At 45.9% G+C, this 20,534-nt stretch overlaps 1 protein-coding gene across 3 annotated transcripts in view; it reads right to left on the bottom strand.

The window, feature by feature from the left end:
- Nucleotides 1-20,534, bottom strand: part of PLCG2 (phospholipase C gamma 2) — a 227,918-nt gene that overhangs the window by 79,592 nt on the left and 127,792 nt on the right. For all 3 annotated transcript variants that reach the window (XM_049865038.1, XM_049865039.1, XM_049865037.1), the window contains exons 15-23: nt 19,832-19,936; nt 18,127-18,216; nt 17,238-17,413; nt 16,158-16,358; nt 14,917-15,036; nt 7,508-7,688; nt 6,488-6,559; nt 2,567-2,676; nt 257-353 (exon numbers count right to left, since the gene is read on the bottom strand). In XM_049865038.1, coding sequence (XP_049720995.1) covers nt 257-353; nt 2,567-2,676; nt 6,488-6,559; nt 7,508-7,688; nt 14,917-15,036; nt 16,158-16,358; nt 17,238-17,413; nt 18,127-18,216; nt 19,832-19,936 — 1,152 coding nt within the window. The remainder of the gene's footprint in view (nt 1-256; nt 354-2,566; nt 2,677-6,487; nt 6,560-7,507; nt 7,689-14,916; nt 15,037-16,157; nt 16,359-17,237; nt 17,414-18,126; nt 18,217-19,831; nt 19,937-20,534) is intronic.

The raw sequence follows: 20,534 nt of genomic DNA, 5'->3' as shown, positions 1-20,534 counted from the left end.
TTCTCACTCCAGAGGGGGTTTCTCCTGCATATTCAAAGCCTTTCAGTCCTGGCACAACCTGATTAAAATGTGACAGGCTTGTCTCAGCGACTTTCATCCACTACAACTTGGGAATACTCCCAATTTCCTTCTCGCTAGGTTCTCTTTGTTCCGGAGCTCCACAGGGACCACACCACAGCACATGTAAAACCCACCGAGATGGCTCTTCCTGAGAAACAGGACCAGCTGGTCACCTGTCACAATGACTGAGACGTACCTGCTTTTCTAGCTCGTCGACGTCAACTGTTGAAATGTCCTCGACATAGTTCGACGGGAAGTACTGCTGGATTCGGGCCCCATAGTCACCTTTCCACCTAGAGAACAGCAGCGGCGTCAGACGGCCTTCGCAGGGCAGTATCAATAGTCCATTCCTGGGCTCAGACTCCAGCTCCTGGCTCAGCTCAGGGGGGAAGGTGACAAAGGGCTGACTGAGCAGGGGATGTGGTCACTGTAACAGTGGGGCATTTCAGAGGGCCCTCTGCTTTTCTAGCAGTGAGGAGCAATTGCTGTCATTGTCCTCCTCTTAGCATGGTCCTAATGTTTGGCTGGAGTCCCTGGGTGGCACAACAGTTAAGCACTCAACTACTAGCTGTAAGGCTGGCAGTTAGATCCTATCCAGAGATGCCTCAGAAGACAGGCCTGGCAGTATGCTTCCAGAAGATCACAGCCTTGAAAACCCTATGGAGCTGTTCAGCTCTGCACATGTGTGGCTGCCATGAGTCGGAATCGAAACTAGTAACAACACTGTTTGGCGAAGTACACCACGGTCAAATGCTTCTAAGCTTTAAGGAGTCAGAAGCCATTGAAGACAAAAACTCAACTCTAAAGCATGTACCTGCCCCCATTTCAGGAAGGGCTGTGAATTCAGCAGCAAGAGTGGCATGAAGAAGGTTCTGGAGTCAGGCGGCTTGGAATCAAACTCCAACTTCACCACCAGCTCTGTAGTCTCTCTGTGCCTCAGACTCTCCATCCATAAAGTGGGAGTTAATAATAGCACCTCCATCAGAGGATCTGGTTAGGACTAGATAAGCTGATGTATGCTGAGAGCTTTCAACAGTGCCTAGTACACGCTAAGTGCTCCATAGTGTTTAGTTCTTGTCACTCAGCTAAAACCCTATTTTTGATTCTCGAACTCCAAGTAAAAACTGGGTGAGACAAAGGGAGTCTCCTGATTTTCAAAAAAGTTCGGAAACCTACCCAACTCCTTCGATTGCCCCAGCCCTCTCCTACCTGGCCCATGCTGACTGGCCCATGCAGCACAGTACAGCCCTCACCCCCACCTCCTGGACTTTTGCAAGAGTATGGGGAGGGATATAACATACGCATGACAGAAAAAGGAAGGTAAGAGAATGGGCTCTGGAATCGGGCAGCCTGCGTTCAAATTCCAGCCTGCTGTGCGACCTGAGACAAGTTATGGCACTTCTCTGTGCCTGAGCTTCCTCGTCTGTAGAATGTGGCTAACAACAGAACCAACCTGATAGGGTCAGTGAGGGGATTAAATGAGGTGTTCCAAATAAAGCTCTTAAAACAGTGTTTGGCACACAAAAGCACCCAACGGGGGAGAGCTGTTGTTCACACGTCTTAAGTTGGGTCGGGCTGTCCAGTGGAAGAGATGCCCACCTCCAAGGAGCTTCAGTCTCTGCCAGGGCTCAGGTGACAGACAAATTCTTATTGCTCTACATAGAAATCACCCCAAAAAACCACTGCCCAATAGAGCCTATTGATGGGCAATAAGTTTTTCTTCCCCAGTGAACAAAGGGAAGAGATAACTAAACCCTAGCATATCCAGGTACCCTTGGCCTAAGGATGCTCTCATCACCCAGGACGGGGCATTGCACAGAGCACAGAACTTAGTAATAGTGTACGAATTTGAATTTAAAATAATGCACGGGTTTGTGCACTGGGAAAAGCCCACACTATTTAGGAGCTGTGCAACCTTGGAAAGCCTCATTTCCTGCATTTGTAAAGTGGGGCTAATCAGAGTCACAACTTTGCAGGGTTGTAATGAAGATTTGGTTTGACGATGTATGAAAGCAATTAGCACAGTGCCTGCCACGTGATAAGATCTCCGTAAGTGGTAGCTGCTGTTATCACATGATATGTGATATGCTGGTTGTTGTTAGCTGCCACTGAGTCTGTTCCAGCTCCTGGCAACCCCATATGTATATAGCAGAGCTGCTCCACAGGGTTTTCAAGGCTGTGATCTTTCAGAAGCAGGTCACCAGACCTTTCTTCTGAGGCACCTCTCGGTGGGTTTGAACCGCCAGCCTTTCGGCTAGTTGTCAAGTGTTTAACCATTTGCGTCATCCAGGGATTCCTATATACGATAGGCTATGAATCGTTGTTGTTTATCCGCTTTCCTAAATACAGCATACACCAAGCTGTCTTTCCCAGGGGTTGTACACGGCTGTCAAAGCCAGCTTAGAACAGCAGATAAAGGGGAGCTAAGCCGGCACCGGAGTCTCGCTACCAAAAAGCCACAAGTCAAGTTCACCTGCCCAGCAGCCCAGCCCTCGGGCAGCCTTACCAGCCCCCAGGCTCCTTGGAGACATTGTGGATGAGAGCACCACGGCAGAAGCTAAGCTCGTCGCTTCGCTTGGCTTTGTAGTCATACAGAGCTTTCACGGTTCTCTGAGGCTTTCAAGGAAACAAGAAAGAAAAGGTCAGGCTGGGCGACAGCAGCAGAGGTGGCATCTGTACCTGCTGGCACCTTTAGGGAGCAGAGGCTTCAGGCCAAGGTTACAGCGACATCTGCAGGTGAGGGCCTGGCACTGCAAGGTGCCGAGGCCCAAAAAGTCAGCAACGGGTGGCACTGGCCTGGTCAGTGCCTCGGCACCTTGGGGTGACCTGATATCGCTAAGTTTCCTCAATGAGAAAAGGACATGCCTTTTGGATTATGCCACAATCACCACCTTGGAAGTCCTGCTTGGCTGTTCTCAGTGACCTTCCCAGATGCCTGATTTTCAAGGACACCACCATTTCCTGTGCATCCTGGAGTCTCACCAGTGTTTTTATCTAGACCAGGGATCCCCTAACTAGGCTCCTGCAGGAATGTGCTGACACTTTTCAAGAGGAACTGGGGAGCTCCTCCATGAAATTCCTCAGGTGGTGGTCTCCTCTCCACTGGTAAAAGCAAGTAAGACATAACTCGCTCAGTATAACATTTTTCTTCAGTGAATGTGTCTTAAAGCCTGCTTCTTAGCAGGCACAATTCCATGGTAAAATGAATGCCCACAGAGCAAGAAAATACTAATGGGGAACCTCTGAGACTGTCAGACCTGCATATATTAGCAGCCCCCTGCCCCTACCCAAGGGAAGAGCAACAGGAATTTCACAAGGAATCCAGTAAAAAAGCAAGGGCTATAGACTCAGACTCATAGGTTCAAATCATTGTTCTGCCCTTACTAGTTTTGCGACCTTGAGGCTCTCTGAACCTCAGTTTCTTCATCTGTTCAATGAGAAGTAAAATTTTACATACTTCATGTAATGATAAAAATGGCAACAGTGGACCCTTTCCTAAGTGCTTACTGTGGTAAAGCACTGTTCTAAGTCTTTTACCTATAGTATATCCTTTAATCCTCACAACTCCAAGAAGTAGGTAGTAGTATAAACCCCATTTATAGATGAGAAAACCAAGGTACAGTGTTAATTAAGTACCTTGCCCAAGGTCAACCAGCTGTTAAACAGCTGAGTCCAAACTCAGTCAGCTAATGTGAGTGATTGCCATAGCTCATGATGTTCCATTAAAAGCAACGCGGGTTCTAGAAGCTCTGCCACAGGAACTTCCCACCAGAGGCTAACCAGAGTTCCTGCCCTTCCCTTCCCCACCTGCAAATGGAGCCAGCACTTAGCCTCTACCCATGCTTCTTGCTTCAAGGGCGGGCATAAGGACCTGAGCCACAGGTCACTGCCAGGCACCAAGGCCTCAAGGAAGGTACAGCCAGTGGCAGAGGGAGTGCCACATAATGGCTTTCATGGGGAGCAAGTCTCCAATCAGGTGGTGGAAGAGATCCTCTTGTCAGGTCCCCTGAGCTGCAGGGAAACAAGCCCTCCATCAGATGACCAAGCAGGTGTGTGGTATAGGAAGGTGGTTGTCTGAGTTATCTACTGGTGCTGTAACAGAAATACAAGTGGATGACTTTAATGAACAGAAATTTATTTTCTTACACTTTACGAGGCTAAAACCAAAAACCCTAAACCCGCTGCCGTCGAGTCAATTTCGACTCAGAGCGAATTCAGGGTGCCAGCTCTAGGGGAAGGCTTTCTATCTGTCGGCTCTGGAGGGAAATCCTTGTCTCTCTAGAGTCTCTAGCTTCTGCTTCCTGGTTCCTTGGAGATCTCCATGTGTCCTGGCATCTATCTTACCCCATATCTCTGCTTCTTTAATCTGCTCTTTTTATATTTTGTAGGAGATTGACTCAAGACACACCCTACACTAGTCCTGTCTCATTAACGTAATAAAGACAGCCCATTCCCAAATGGGATTATAACCACAGGCATAGAGGTTAGGATTTACAACACATACTCTGGGGGGACACAATTCAATCTGTAACAGGTCCAAGTTCCAGGCCACGCCTGTATGGGGTTAAAAAAAAAAAAAAAAATCCATTGCCATCAAGTTGATTCCAACTCATAGCGACCCTAGAGGACAGAGTAGAACTGCCCCCTAGTTTCCAAGGATCAGCTGGTGGATTTGAACTTCTGACCTTTTGGTTAGCAGCCAAGCTCTTAACCACTGCGCCACCAGGACTCAACAGTATCTCCAAATTCAAGTCCACATAGAACCTGTGAATGTGACCTTACTTGGAAATAGGCTCTTTGCAGATGTCGTCAAGATGCTGTCACAGTAGATTAGGGTGGGCCCTAAATCCAATGACTGGTGTCCTTATAAGGAGACACACAGAGACACAGACAGACATAAAGGGGGAGGACGGCCATGTGAAGTTACACCTACAAGCCAAGGAACGCCAACAAATGCCTGAGCTACCAGAAGCTGGAAGAAACAAGGATCTTCCCCTAGAAGGACAGAGAATATGACCCTGCTGATGCCATGAATTTGCACTTAGAATCTCCAGAGGAAGACCCTCAATGAGATGGATTGGCACAGTGGCTGCAACGATGGGCTCAAACATAACAACAATTGTGAGGATGGCGCAGGACTGGGCAGTGTTTTGTTCTATTGTACACAGGGTCGCTGTGAGTCGACAGCACCTAACAACAACCTCGAGAACTATGAGAAAATCACCCAGTTTTGGCATTTTGTTACAGCAGACCTAGGCCACTCATACAGAGACACTGAAACATTTCTTGTGCTTGGTCAGCTCTACTCATCCATGTTACCTGCCTGGCCTTTATGGACATTTGAGTTTGCAGCCCCTATTTAGGAAATTCTTTTTAAAAGGTAAAAGAGAAAGAAAGGCTCAAACCCTTCAAAATAAACTCCAAGTACACCATCCCATCAAACAGAGCCTGCCTGAAGTTACAAGTTTCTCCAGCGGCCTGCATTCAATTTGCAAAACACACCCACGGGGACAGCATTCTTCTCGGCTGATCAAAGTTTTTGCTACTAGCAAACCCCCTAATGCAGTGCACGCATGGCTCAATTTGCCCACACCTTTTTCAAGACTTCATCTCTTACCAGGCAGGATTTGCACTGGCCAAAGATTATAAGTTAAAAAACAAAATCCGTCTCTGGGCTTCTAGGGAGCTCCCAGCAGGGTCCCTTCCTAGGCCGGAGGTGTACTAGCCACGGGCCAGATGGTCCCCCAAACAGAAGGTTCCCCACAGTTCTTCCTCCTCAGGCTCAAATGCAATGTGAGATGAAGCCAGAGCAAGAAGGAGCTGGGGGCTGGCAGCAAAATTCACCCCTACCTCCATGAAAGGACACACCAGAGTCGGGTGGGAAGGAGCGATAGCGTTTGCATGGCAAGAGGGTCAGCAAACCAAGTGGAATTTATAAACACCACAGGCTCAGTTGGCAAGCGAGAAACATAAGAAAGACTTTTAATTAGAAGCTGTTTGGCCCACAGGTAGTTCATCAAGCCTCAGAATTTTGGCAAGGCACAGTTCTATTTAGAAGCAATCCCATTAACCTTTTCCCTAAAACTAAATGCTATACTGTCAATCATCATTTCCTCCCCCGCCACCCAAAAAAATTTTTTGGCTAAGTTCTCCAAAATATTCCCTTGCCCTATTATAACCACAATGGGGGCAAGGGGCAGGACACGGAACCCATGTTAACATAAACTGAAACCAAACCCAATTCCAACCCATACAGACCCTAGAGGACAGAGTAGAACTGCCCCCATAGAATTTCCAAGGAGCAGCTAGCTAGTGGATCTGAGCTGCTGACCTTTTGGTTAGCAGCTGTATCACTTAACCACTGTGCCATGTTAATACAGGGATTAGGAAATCATGTGACTTGAGGGGGGCCGGGTCAGCACTGTACCATGGAAGGATTGATTTCACTTGGATCCACATACATCCTGCTGACGTCATAGAGGGAGTTTACATCTCTTTCCTGAAAAAAAAGAGCAAAGAAAAATAAATGGAACTGTCCATGCTCCTGGGATAACTCATATATATCAAGTGTCCTAGGTTTCCTAGTGGTTACCTATCCTTCAAGGTCCTTGTTTGCGTTTGACCGCTAATAAACAGATTACGTTCAGTTAGTAACCTAAAGGTTGGCAGTTCAAACACACCCGGTGGTGCCGCAGAAGACCTGCTGATCTGCTTCTGTGAGGGTTACAGCTAAGAAAACCTTATGGAGCAGTTCTACTCTGTACACATGGGGTCGCCAGGAGTAGGAATCAACTCGACGGCAACGAGTTTGGTTTTGACCTTTGAGTCGAGACCTCGCAGAGTTTACTTGTAGCTCGTGGGTAGAGACAGGAAGAAGCTATAAAGTTCTCTAAAATTTGGAAGCCTTACCCAAAACCGGCCCCACATAATCCTCTCCTATTAAGCCCCATACTCGTTTAGTTCTATTGCCCCAGCCCCTCACCACTCAATTCCAGCCACTGGCTTCCAGTCTGTGCCTCCAGTCACATGCTGACCTCAGGACCTTTGTACTTGCTGTTCGTTCTTCCTCCAGCACAGCTCACTCCTCCACCTCCTCTAATATCTGCTCCAGTGTCTCCTTCTCAGTGAGGTCCACAGACAGCCCTCTGAACACTGCAGCCCCTCCCCATCACCCCATGCCCACTCATCTACATTCCCAGTTGTGTTTCTCTCTGTGGCACTCACTGCCTGCCACGTGTGTGTGTATTTTCATTTATCTTATTTATTGGCTCTTTCTCCCAGCACAAGGGCAGAGTTCTTGTTGTATTTGACTTTGCCGCGCAAGGACATAGGGCAGTACGAGACACAGTGCTCAAAGGTTTGCTGAATGAATGACAGATGAACTATAACCTTAGGCACGATTTTCTCCTTTGCTGTTCCACCACACAACGAGGGAGTTACCACCCACCATGTTGTAGCGCTCCAGTAGCTCAGGGGTCACAGGGTAGCGCAGCTTCATCTTGCGGTAGAGCGCGTGCTTCTCATAGTAGCTGACCAGCTCCACCAGGCTCTCGAAGTAGGCTGAGGTCCCCAGCACAAAGTGCCGGCCGTCCCGGTTGATGCGACAGTGCTTCACCTTGCCCCTGGCCCTGGACAGGAGACCACACAGTCAGACACCTGAGACCCTGGCAGCCAGACTGATTAGAAGCAACCCAGCTACCCATCCTCGGGGAGAATCTAAATAAACACGGCGCAGCCCTCCCGTGGAATACAGTACCAGTCGCCATCAAGTCGACTCCGACTCATGGCGCCCCCATGTGTGTCAGAGTAGAACTGTGCTCCACAGGGTTTCCAATGGCTGATTTTTCAGAAGCAGATCACCAGGCCTTTCTTCCGAGGTGCTTCTGCGCAGACTGGAACCGCCAACCTTTTGGTTAGTAGTCAAGTATGTCAATAGTTTGCACCAACCAGGAACTCTAAGACAGCATTAAAAACAATGGTGTGGATCTTTACAAAACTGATATAGAAGAATCATCAAGAAATACTGCTGAGCAGCTCTACAGCTAGCTCCTCCTGCCCTCCCCCTCTGCCCCAAACACGTGGACTGGACTTTGGGAACATCCTAGGTCTTTACATCAAGGATCAGCAAACTATGGCCCAAGGGCCAAAACCAGCCTGCTGGCTGTTGCTGTAAAGTTTTATTGGCCTACAGCCATGTCCACTTGTATTATACTGCCGCTTCTATGCTGCAGTGGCCAAGCTGGGTAGTCGCAATAGCGACCATACAGCCCATAGAGCCTAAAATATTTATTATCCAGGCCCTTGAAGGAAAAAGATCTGATTCTACTCTAGAACCCTCGGACTTAATCCTGAAATCTCGAGATCTTACTTCCCATTGCCCACCAGGTGCAACAATGGAATTTTTTTCAAAAGGGAAGCAAACCTTTCATTTCTTCATTTGAAACAAGAGGCAGAAAAAATCCAAAACAGAACAGGCTCTTCAATCTTATTAGCATTTATCAGCAAGAAGAGAAAATAAGTTTTGACCCTAACTTTACAGCCAAAGAGGTCTTTTAAAATACATCTAAAGACTTAATTTCTGTGGGTATACCTATTCATCTTCAAAACACTCTGTGCTTTACGAATTCATTTTTTATTGTTTTTTTTAAAAAAAAACCCTCATCCTGTTAAAGCATTCCTTCAGAAGGTCCTCTAAAAATCAATGCTGGTTTTTTCTAGCGCACACGGAACATTCTCTAGAATAGACCACATATTAGGTCATAAAACAAACCTTTGCAGAGTCCAAAACATCGAAATATTACAAAGCATCTTCTCAGACCACAAGGCAATGAAACTAGAAATCAATAACAGAAAAACTAGGGAAAAGAAATCAAATACTTGGAAAATGAACAATACCCTCCTGAAAAAAGACTGGGTTATAGAAGACATCAAGGAGGGAATAAGGAAATTCATAGAATGCAACGAGAATGAAAATACTTCCTATCAAAACCTCTGGGACACAGCAAAAGCAGTGCTCAGAGGCCAATTTATATCGATAAATGCACACATACAAAAAGAAGAAAGAGCCAAAAGCAGAGAACTGTCCCTACAACTTGAACAAATAGAAAGCGAGCAACAAAAGAACCCATCAGGCACCAGAAGAAAACAAATAATAAAAATTAGAGCTGAACTAAATGAATTAGAGAACAGAAAAACAATTGAAAGCATTAACAAAGCCAAAAGCTGGTTCTTTGAAAAAATTAACAAAATTGATAAACCACTGGCTAGACTGACTAAAGAAATACAGGAAAGGAAACAAATAACCCGAATAAGAAACGAGAAGGACCACATCACAACAGAACCAAATGAAATTAAAAGAATCATTTCAGATTACTACGAAAAATTGTACTCTAACAAATTTGAAAACCTAGAAGAAATGGATGAATTCTTGGAAAAACACTACCTACCTAAACTAACACATTCAGAAGTAGAACAACTAAATAGACCCATAACAAAAAAAGAGATTGAAACGGTAATCAAAAAACTCCCAACAAAAAAAATCCCCGGCCCGGACGGCTTCACTGCAGAGTTCTACCAAACTTTCAGAGAAGAGTTAACCCCACTACTATTGAAGGTATTTCAAAGCATAGAAAATGACGGAATACCACCCAACTCATTCTATGAAGCCACCATCTCCCTGATACCAAAACCAGGTAAAGACATTACAAAAAAAGAAAATTATAGACCTATATCCCTCATGAACATAGATACAAAAATCCTCAACAAAATTCTAGCCAATAGAATCCAACAACACATCAAAAAAATAATTCACCCTGATCAAGTGGGATTTATACCAGGTATGCAAGGCTGGTTTAATATTAGAAAAACCATTAATGTAATCCATCACATAAATAAAACAAAAGATAAAAACCACATGATCTTATCAATTGATGCAGAAAAGCCATTTGACAAAGTTCAACACCCATTTATGATAAAAACTCTTACCAAAATAGGAATTGAAGGAAAATTCCTCAACATAATAAAGGGCATCTATGCAAAGCCAACAGCCAATATCACTCTAAATGGAGAGAACCTGAAAGCATTTCCCTTGAGAACGGGAACCAGACAAGGATGCCCTTTATCACCGCTCTTATTCAACATCGTACTTGAAGTCCTAGCCAGGGCAATTAGGCTAGACAAAGAAATAAAGGGTATCCAGATTGGCAAGGAGGAAGTAAAGTTATCACTATTTGCAGATGACATGATCTTATACACAGAAAACCCTAAGGAATCCTCCAGAAAACTACTGAAACTAATAGAAGAGTTTGGCAGAGTCTCAGGTTATAAAATAAACATACAAAAATCACTTGGATTCCTCTACATCAACAAAAAGAACACCGAAGAGGAAATCACCAAATCAATACCATTCACAGTAGCCCCCAAGAAGATAAAATACTTAGGAATAAATCTTACCAAGGATGTAAAAGACCTATACAAAGAAAACTACAAAGCTCTACTACAAGAAATTCAAAAGGACATACTTAAGTGGAAAAACATACCTTGCTCATGGATAGGAAGACTTAACATAGTAAAAATGTCTATTCTACCAAAAGCCATCTATACATATAACGCACTTCCGATCCAAATTCCAATGTCATATTTTAAGGGGATAGAGAAACAAATCACCAATTTCATATGGAAGGGAAAGAAGCCCCGGATAAGCAAAGCATTACTGAAAAAGAAGAAGAAAGTGGGAGGCCTCACTCTACCTGATTTCAGAAGCTATTATACAGCCACAGTAGTCAAAACAGCCTGGTACTGGTACAACAACAGGCACATAGACCAATGGAACAGAATTGAGAACCCAGATATAAATCCATCCACGTATGAGCAGCTGATATTTGACAAAGGACCAGTGTCAGTTAATTGGGGAAAAGATAGTCTTTTTAGCAAATGGTGCTGGCATAACTGGATATCCATTTGCAAAAAAATGAAACAGCACCCATACCTCACACCATGCACAAAAACTAACTCCAAGTGGATCAAAGACCTGAACATAAAGACTAAAACAATAAAGATCATGGAAGAAAAAATTGGGACAACCCTAGGAGCCCTAATACAAGGCATAAACAGAATACAAAACATTACCAAAAATGACGAAGAGAAACCAGATAACTGGGAGCTCCTAAAAATCAAACACCTATGCTCATCTAAAGACTTCACCAAAAGAGTAAAAAGACCACCTACAGGCTGGGAAAGAATTTTCAGCTATGACATCTCCGACCAGCGCCTGATCTCTAAAATCTACATGATTCTGTCAAAACTCAACCACAAAAAGACAAACAACCCAATCAAGAAGTGGGCAAAGGATATGAACACACATTTCACTAAAGAAGATATTCAGGCAGCCAACAGATAGATGAGAAAATGCTCTCGATCATTAGCCATTAGAGAAATGCAAATTAAAACGACGATGAGATTCCATCTCACACCAACTAGGCTGGCATTAATCCAAAAAACACAAAATAATAAATGTTGGAGAGGCTGCGGAGAGATTGGAACGCTTATACACTGCTGGTGGGAATGTAAAATGGTACAACCACTTTGGAAATCCATCTGGCGTTATCTTAAACAGTTAGAAATAGAACTACCATACAACCCAGAAATCCCACTCCTCAGAATATACCCTAGAGATACAAGAGCCTTCACACAAACAGATATATGCACACCCATGTTTATTGCAGCTCTGTTTACAATAGCAAAAAGCCGGAAGCAACCAAGGTGTCCGTCAGCAGATGAATGGGTAAATAAATTGTGGTATATTCACACAATGGAATACTACGCATCGATAAAGAACAGTGACAAATCTGTGAAACATTTCATAACATGGACGAACCTGGAAGGCATTATGCTGAGCGAAATGAGTCAGGCAAAAGGACAAATATTGTATAAGACCACTATTATAAGATCTTGAGAAATAGTAAAAACTGAGAAGAACACATACTTTTGTGGTTACGAGGGGGGGAGGGAGGGAGGGAAGGAGAGGGTTTTTTATTGATTGATCAGTAGATAAGAACTGCTTTGGGTGAAGGGAAAGACAACACTCAATACATGGAAGGTCAGCTCAATTGGACTGGACCAAAAGCAAAGAAGTTTCCGGGATAAAATGAATGCTTCAAAGGTCAGCGGAGCAGGGGCGGGGGTCTGGGGACCATGGTTTGAGGGGACTTCTAAGTCAACTGGCAAAATAATTCTATTATGAAAACATTCTGCATCCCATTTTGAAATGTGGCCTCTGGGGTCTTAAATGCTAACAAGTGGCCATCTAAGATGCATCAATTGGTCTCAACCCACCTGGAGCAAAGGAAAATGAAGAACACCAAGGTCACACGACAACTAAGAGCCCAAGAGACAGAAAGGGACACATGAACCAGAGACCTACATCATCCTGAGACCAGAAGAACTAGTTGGTGCCCGGCCACAATCGATGACTGCCCTGACAGGGAGCACAGCAGAGGACCCCTGAGGGAGCAGGAGATCAGTGGGATACAGACCCCAAATTCTCATTAAAAAAAAAAAAAAAAAAAATCAATGCTGGAAGGCTTCTGCTCCAGGTCATCTATTTGCAGTGGTATTTTATGAATTTAAACACTTATTTAAAAAAAAAAACAGAGAAGGAATACTGCGGAGTGGAAAAACAAGTTGCAGAATGAAACTAGAGTAGGATTTCATTTGTATTTTTAAAACATGGAACAAAACACCCACATGCAAAATGGTCTCTAGATTTTCCAACCAGAAAATTTTTCCACATAGACGTGTATATACATTTTTTTTTTAAGTCTAGATGGAGACACCAATTAAGAAACTGCTTCTTACGAGGATAAGGATTGAGATGAGCAGGACCAAAAGGGGCTTTAGCCTTCTCTGTAATGTCTTATATTTTTTATAAGGAGAATGAATTCATGTAACACGTATGTAATTAAAAATTAATTTTAAAGCTTTTTACAAGAGCTCTTTAGGGCAGAGAGGCACGGGGTGTTGAGGTTGAGGGCATGGGTCAGCTTCTGGCTCCTTCCTTAAGCAACTGGGCAAGTGACTGTTTCCTCATCCATGCTCGTGGGGATGACAACTCCTGCCACCTGGGGAGTGTCAGGCTCCAGGTCTGGTAGGCAATCCCGCTGGAGCCCTCAGCATTGTGTCTGCCACACAGCAGGGACTCAGTGCATGAATGGTTTAGAAAATACCAGGTACCAGTTGCTATGGTGCCGATTTCGACTCATGGCGACCCCGTGTGTGCGAGAGTAGAACTGCGCTCCATAGGGTTTTCAATAGCTGTTTTTTTGGAAGTAGTAGATCACCAGGCCTTTCTTATAAAGTGCCTCTGGGTGGATTTGAATCTCCAGTCTTTCAGTTAGCAGCTGAGCACATTGACCGTTTGCACCACCCAGGGACTCCCTTAGAAAGGCAAAAGAAAATTAGCTTCCCCAGGAGGAAAAAGAACTGAAAGGGGGGATGGAGAGCGAGGGCCACAGTATAAGTGGCTCTTTACAGCCTCCTGGAGTGCTGCTACAAGCCAGTGGATACCAGGGCTCGAGGTCTGATCTTCACCAAGTAGGCCCTCACCCCACCAAGGGCTGCCTCCCACCAGCCACACCCAGGCGACCACCACATCTCTTCAAATGGATGTAAAGGCAGACTCCTCCCCACTCCTGTGGAAACCTGTCCAGAAGCTCCTGATACATGCCCAGACCCTAGAACACTGCCTGGCACACAAGGGGTACTCTGGAAATGTATGTGGGAGGAGGAAGAGGGGTGGAAAGATGGGGAGGGGCTTTAGAGGTGAAGAGGGTGGAGTCCGAAAATTCCACCTCAGCTGAGTACTAGGCTGTGTGCCTCTGAACAGGTCCCTGAACCTCTCTGGACCTTACTTGTAATAACTGGACCTATCCCACATGGGATATAGTAAGGATCAGTAAGATGAGGCCTAGAAGGCAGTCTGGAGTCCATGGGCGGTGTAAACAATTGACACACTCAGCTGCTAACCAAAAGGTTGGAGGTTCGAGTTCACCCTGAGGTACCTTTGAAGAAAGACCTGGAGATTTATTTCTGAAAAATCAGCCATTGAAAACCCCACGTAGCACAGTTCTACTCTGACACACATGGAGTTGCCATGAGTCAGAATCAACTCAGCAGTAACTGGCAGATGGCAGCCCAGTGTCTGGAACACAGTTAAGAAGTAAAAATACGGCAGGCAGTGTTATGATACCATCATCAGGGACAGGATGGAAGGAGGTAGGCATAGTAGGACAAGTTGGGTTCGAGCCCCCTATTCCTAGTACCCACCCACAGTCGGATGGAATTAAAGCCGAGCACCGTGGTCCTAGAGATGGTTGGTCTATATGGCCTTCCTGGCCTCCCCCCTGGCAGTGCTGGGTGGCAGCTAAGAGTAGGAGGAAAACAGACCTGTAACATCACGGATCGGAGCTGCCCAGGTTCAAATCCCAGCTCCACTACTTCCTGGCTACAAGCCCCAGCAAATTACTTAACCTTGCTGTGCCTCAGTTTCCTCCTCTGAAAAATGTGCCTCATGGTAATGCCAACCCCACAGAGTTTCTGAAAGATGAAATGAGTTCTAGAACACATCATTCTAGAGAATCTCCAGAGAAACAGACCAGCGCCCAGCATGTGGAAAGCACCATATTAGTGTAGGAGGCTCTTGCTATTATTTTTGTCGTCAAGGGCACTGTGAGGTACAAACTCCAGACCTGAGCTAAACCTCTACCTGACATCCCCCTTTGTCCTCTATGCCTGCCCCCAACCCCGAGCTTCCTCTGGGAGGTGTGTGGGCAACACCCCCCCGCCACCGCCGGCCATTACCTGAAGGTGATGGCGTAGGAATCAGCACCTTCTCGCTTCCGTACCAGGAAGGCCCCGTCCCGGGGGACCCTCATCAGCATGTCCTCTGCTTCCCCACGGCTCAGACTGTCGTAGTACCACCTACAGCAGATAGTGAAGGAAATGGCCAGGTGAGAGAGAGAATGGCAGACAGAGGCGGAAATGGTCAGGTGAGAGAGAACGGCAGACAGAAAAAGAAATGGCCAGGTGAGAGACAGCCAGCTGAGAGAGAGCAAGGCTGCAGAGGACCATCCACCCAGGAAGTCATACAGCCTGGACAGGGCTTCCCTGTCTCTCTGCCAAAAACAGCAATTTTTGAAGAGAACACCACAACACAGCATGGGTGAAATCTTTGTGCAGTGGGTCTGCCTTGAGCACAGGAGGATAAATCAACATGTCTTTACCAACCAGCCAGCCCAGGACCAAGAAGCTGGCACCAGCCAGGTGTGTCTCAGAAAATCTGAGGCAGAAAACACAGGTGGGACAGCTTTAGAGGGGTTTTTCTTGGTGATTTTTTAAGATGTAAAACAGTGATTTCTAAAAGGCAGTCCATTAAGGATGGTGAAAAAATTTGGAAACACATAGTCGTGATGGGTGCACAACACGTAAAAATGGTTGAAATGGAAAAAGCTTTGTTTTTAGGTGTATATATTTCACCACAATAAAATAAAATTTTAAAGCCGATCCACATGGAAATGCAGACAGGAAAAGTAAAATAAAAAGATGCTATAATACGACCTCCTCAGAAAAGCGAATGTTAGCAGCCTTCTGCGAAAAACTTTTTGCTTTATTTCTAGAACTTGTTAACCCTTTGCAAGGCACGGCTGACACTCACTTTAGTTATTACATGAAAAACAAAGAGGGGACCTTTACAATTGTTTTCCTTGTTTATATTCAGAACAAACAGGAAGGAGCTTTGACAAGCAAAAAGGTATCGCAAGGCCAAAAAATAAAAAATTGATATCTGAAAATCAAAGCCCAAGATGCCAGGATTACAAAGACAAAGTAGAAGAGGAAGGGAAAGGAAAGAGGAGAGAGTGGAGAAAAGCAGGCAAAGGTAATGGGTAACTGGGCCCCCTTGGAGATTTGAAGAGGCCCTGGTGGGCCCAGGGGAGGGGACTCAGGAATTCAGGCCCAGCACACCCACCAGCTGCATTTTCTGACCATCGTGAACATCCCCCTCACACATGAATGGCGATGCCTAGGACCAGCAGAGCACTTACGGCTTCGACTCGTGCGGGTTGGGGTTGGGCACGGGGTCGGTGAGCCGCAGCTCGAACTCAGCGCAGCGCAGGTGGCTCTCGCGGTAGTGCTGGATGAGGGCATAGATGCTGGTGAACATGAGGTTGTCAGTCAGGTAGTACTTCAGGGTCCCGCCCTCCATGGTGGACCGGATGCGGCAGTGCTGGACCCGGCCCGACCGCCTGTGGGGACAGGGACGCCATAAGCGCATGCCAACAGGCCCACCCACGACCCCGACCCGTTTTAGAGGCAGATGATACCCCGTGGTACACAGTCTTTATTTAAAATGTTGCTCTTTTGTTCATCACGATTTTTTTTTTTTTTGCATTATTTCTTAAGTATTGCATTAGAATGTTTTTTAATCTTCATCACTGACTTTTTTGGCTCCTGTCTTGGTTATCTAGTGCTGCCATAACAGAAATACCACAAGTGGATGGCTTTAACAAAGGGAAATGTGTTCTCTCACAGTCTAGTAGGCTACAAGTCCAAATTCAGGGTGTCAGCTCCAGAGGAAATCTTTTTCTCTCTGTCGGCTCTGAAGGGAGGTTCCTGTCATCAGTCTTCCCCTGGACTAAGAGCTTCTCTGCATACGAACCCCAAGTCCAAAGGACACGCTCCACTCCTGATGCTGCTTTCTTGGTGGTATAAGGTCCCCCATGTCTCTCTGCTCACTACTCTCTTTTATATCTCAAAAGAGATTGGCTTAAGACATTATCTTGTAGAGCTCATCAATGTAACTGCCGCTAATTCATCTCATTACATCATAGTGATAGGATTTACAATACATAGAGAAATCACATCAGATGACAAAACGGTAGATAATCATACAATACTGGAAATCATGATCTAGCCAAGTTGACAGATATTTTAGGGGGACACAATTCAATCCACGACAGCTCCCCTTAACTCCAGCACCAAGGTGAGTGCCTCGCCCACCTCACCCTAGTCCTGGCTCTGCACAGCTCACTGAATGAAGTCTGAGATTCTGGGCCAGGCCTGATTCGCAGCCCTACACCAACCCCCATGTGAGTGGCTTGTGGGCCCATGGCCGAGGGACATACCAGAAGGACAGCGTGTAGTCGTTGGGGTAGGTCTCACTCTCCCGCACCAAGAAGGTCCCGTCCTTGCCCCCCGACTCAGCACAGTACTCCTGCAGCAGCTTCTCGGCACTGGTCCTCTTTTCAACCTTTTTGTGGAACCACTTCTCCCCAAAGTGCAGCTCTGTGGGGGGCGTGTCCTGGGCCACAAAGACAGTAGAGGTTTCTGTTAGCTCATTAGCCCAGAACATCGAGGACCAGAACCCAGCCTCACCAAACAGGCCCTCTGGCACATGCTGACTCAACCATACGGCTCCCTGTTTGCTGGGACTGGACAAAAGAGAGGCTGGCCCAGGATGGCCCTCAACCCAAGTGGTCTGAGAAGACAGGGTCCATTGACTGTCCTGCCTGCTACCCACTCCTGAGAGCTCCCATTTACGGTGGTCTTCTCAAGTCACGAGACATGGGAAAAGGGGTTCCCACGAGGGTCTTCAACTCTATGCTAAGTGTGAGCAAGAGTCATGATGCCTTGGCAGCTACACTCAAGAAACAGTACCAAAGGATGGCCACAGCTAAGGGGAGAAGGCAGGAAAGCCCAGGACCAGGCTGGGGCTTGGGGCTGGAGGGAGCATCCACATGTCCTCATTGTCCAGGGAGCACAGGCCACCACCTAAGGCTGGTGAGGCCCTTCAGAGAGCCTAGAGAGCCTTCAATCCTACTGGTTAAGCCTGTGAGACAGCCAGCCAATCAGAGTAGAGCTAGGCAGACCTTGGTACCCAAAGAGGTACCTCCCTGGTGATGAGGAACTCCACTCCAGCCTGCCAGAGGCCCAGAGAAGCACTGTAGGGAGTCTTCTGGGGCCCCAAGGAGCAGCCTAGCTCAGGAGGCCAAGAGCAGCTGGGTGTCCACCTACCTGGGGCAGCTCCTCTTCAACCGTCTGCTCAATATCATCACTGAAGGACAGCTTGGCATCAGCAATAGCGCAGTAGTGCCGAGTCCATTTCTACAAGGCAAGACCAGCATTCACAGAGGCCCTAGGAGGCCCCCCAGGTCTCCACCCCATCGACGCTGGGCCCTGCACTGCTCCAACTCCCTGTCTGGAGTCACCAGCATTCACTCAGGAGTGTTTTGACTTTCCCAGTTTCCAAGACCTTGGTGGTGACTTCCCTGAACTCAGCTCCCTTTATTAACACATCTCATTTATTTTGGGCTTCTTTTGTCATTTTAAGGATTTTTTAAATCTGTGTATCTAAGGGTAGATACAACTTGATAATGAATTTCTACGGCACATTTGGGATACTTTGGGGGTCTTGGCTGCTAACTGAAAGACTGGAGTTTCGAGTCCACCCAGAGGTACCTCAGAAGAAAGGCCTGATGATTTACTTCCAAAATACTGGCCATTGAAAACCCTGTGGAGTACAGTTCTACTCTAACACACATAGGGTCATCATAAGTCAGAGCTGACTCAACGGTACCTGGTTACAAGTTACCAGTTATGGTATATTTAATTTGCAGCCTTTTATGCATGATAGGAATTGTCTGGTATGTCCTTATGACTATCTTTTCCTATTCTGACTACTCTTTAACACTTTCAGGATTTTTTTTAGACAGTTTTTTAGAGACCCATCCTTCAACATTTAATTGTGACTAAATTCTTTATTTAACTTTTAATCATTTTTTTATATCTAGGCTCTAAGAACAGAAAAGTAAAAATACACTCAAATGGGCTTGCATGTCAGGCAAAAGAATATGAGAAGTAGTTTTAGGGGAAGGGAATGTTAGTTCTGTAACTGTCTTACTCTCATGAAAGAATAGGTTTACAGTGGAACTGTCCCGGAACTGGAAGATATTAAGGAGCTAGAAAGGAGCCCTGGTAGCACAACAGTTAAGCCCCTGGCTGCTAACTGAAGGTCGGTGGTTTGAACCCACCAGCCGCTCCAAAGAGGAAAGACCTGGTAATCTGCTCCTATAAAGATTACAGCCTAGAAAACCCTACAGAGCAGTTCTACTTTATTATACACGTTTGCTATGAGTCAGAATCAACTCGATGGCACACAACAAGGAGTTGGACAACTAAACGCACTGTGCTATCCCGGACTGATCCTGGACCAGATAAAGGATATTAGTGGACAAATTGGTGCAAATGGAATAAGAAGGTCTATAAATGAATTAGTAATGTACCAATGTCGAGGTACAACAGTACTACACCAACAACAATTGTACTATGATTATGGTGGATGCTAGCAGGGGTGGAAGCTGGGTGAAAGGTATATGGGAGCTCTCTTTACTACTGAAAAGAAAAATACACATACATATCATAGACATATAGTTGCCGTGAGTCAGAATCAACCTGATGTCAACAAGTTTGGTTTTTTTGGTTTTATATATAATATTGAATATAAAATTATTCTAAAATAAAGCATTAAAAGAGCAAAAAAATAAAGTTTCATTATGAAGATAAATTCATTTGGCAAAAATTGACTGGGATCAAAATGGGACTAAGCCCCAGGTATCCCCCGGGCTCTCAGGAAGGCCTCAGACTCACTGACGGGCTGCAAAGGGGTGGACAGCCAGTCCTAGGGGTCCCGTGGCAGGTGTGAGAAGGGGTCCAGCCCCACCTGGTCGATGGAATCCCACATGTACAGTTCACCCTGTTGCTTGTGCTCATCCTTCTTGTCCTCCACGTTGACATCCACATCGCCTCGGGGGCCTAGCTTCTTATGCTGAGGGAAAAAAATGCACACAGATGGCGCCTTTGTGGCCCAAGTTAGGGATCAGCCAGCCAGCAAGCATTCATTCACACCATCCCACCTCAGGGCCTTTGCATGTTCTGTTCTTGCTGCCTGGCTTGTCTCTCACTACATTCAGGTCTGCACTCAGTGTCACCTCAGCAGAGGAGCTTTCCCCAAACACTTCATCTAAGGAAAGCCCAAGCTCCCCTTCCCACACTGCCACTCTCAAGTCCCTGGTCCTGCTTTATCTTTCTCATCCTGTAGTCCTATGTAATCTGTGTATCTATTTGTTTCATTGTCTTCCGTCTGTCTTCCTGCTACAATATAGGCTTTACAGCCCCTACAGGTGGGCATGAAAGATACTTGCAAACAGTGAAGCTCACGTGAGTGTCCGTTTTTGAATGTCAGGCATGGGAACACAAGCTTGGAAGCCAGACAGACCTGGCTTTGGATTATTTCCTTGGCAAGGGCTGTGTGGACTTGTTTGGGTCATTTAACCTCTAAACTTAAATGTCCACATCTGTAAAGTAGGGGGCAGGATTGTGATGAGACTGAAGAAGAGAATGTTTATGAACGCCTAGCCCAATAC

Source organism: Elephas maximus, chromosome 21 (genome assembly GCF_024166365.1).
Source record: "Elephas maximus indicus isolate mEleMax1 chromosome 21, mEleMax1 primary haplotype, whole genome shotgun sequence".
NCBI lineage: Eukaryota > Metazoa > Chordata > Mammalia > Proboscidea > Elephantidae > Elephas > Elephas maximus.
The sequence above is the reverse complement of the archived record's forward strand: the minus strand, read 5'-3'. Positions and strand labels throughout refer to the sequence as shown.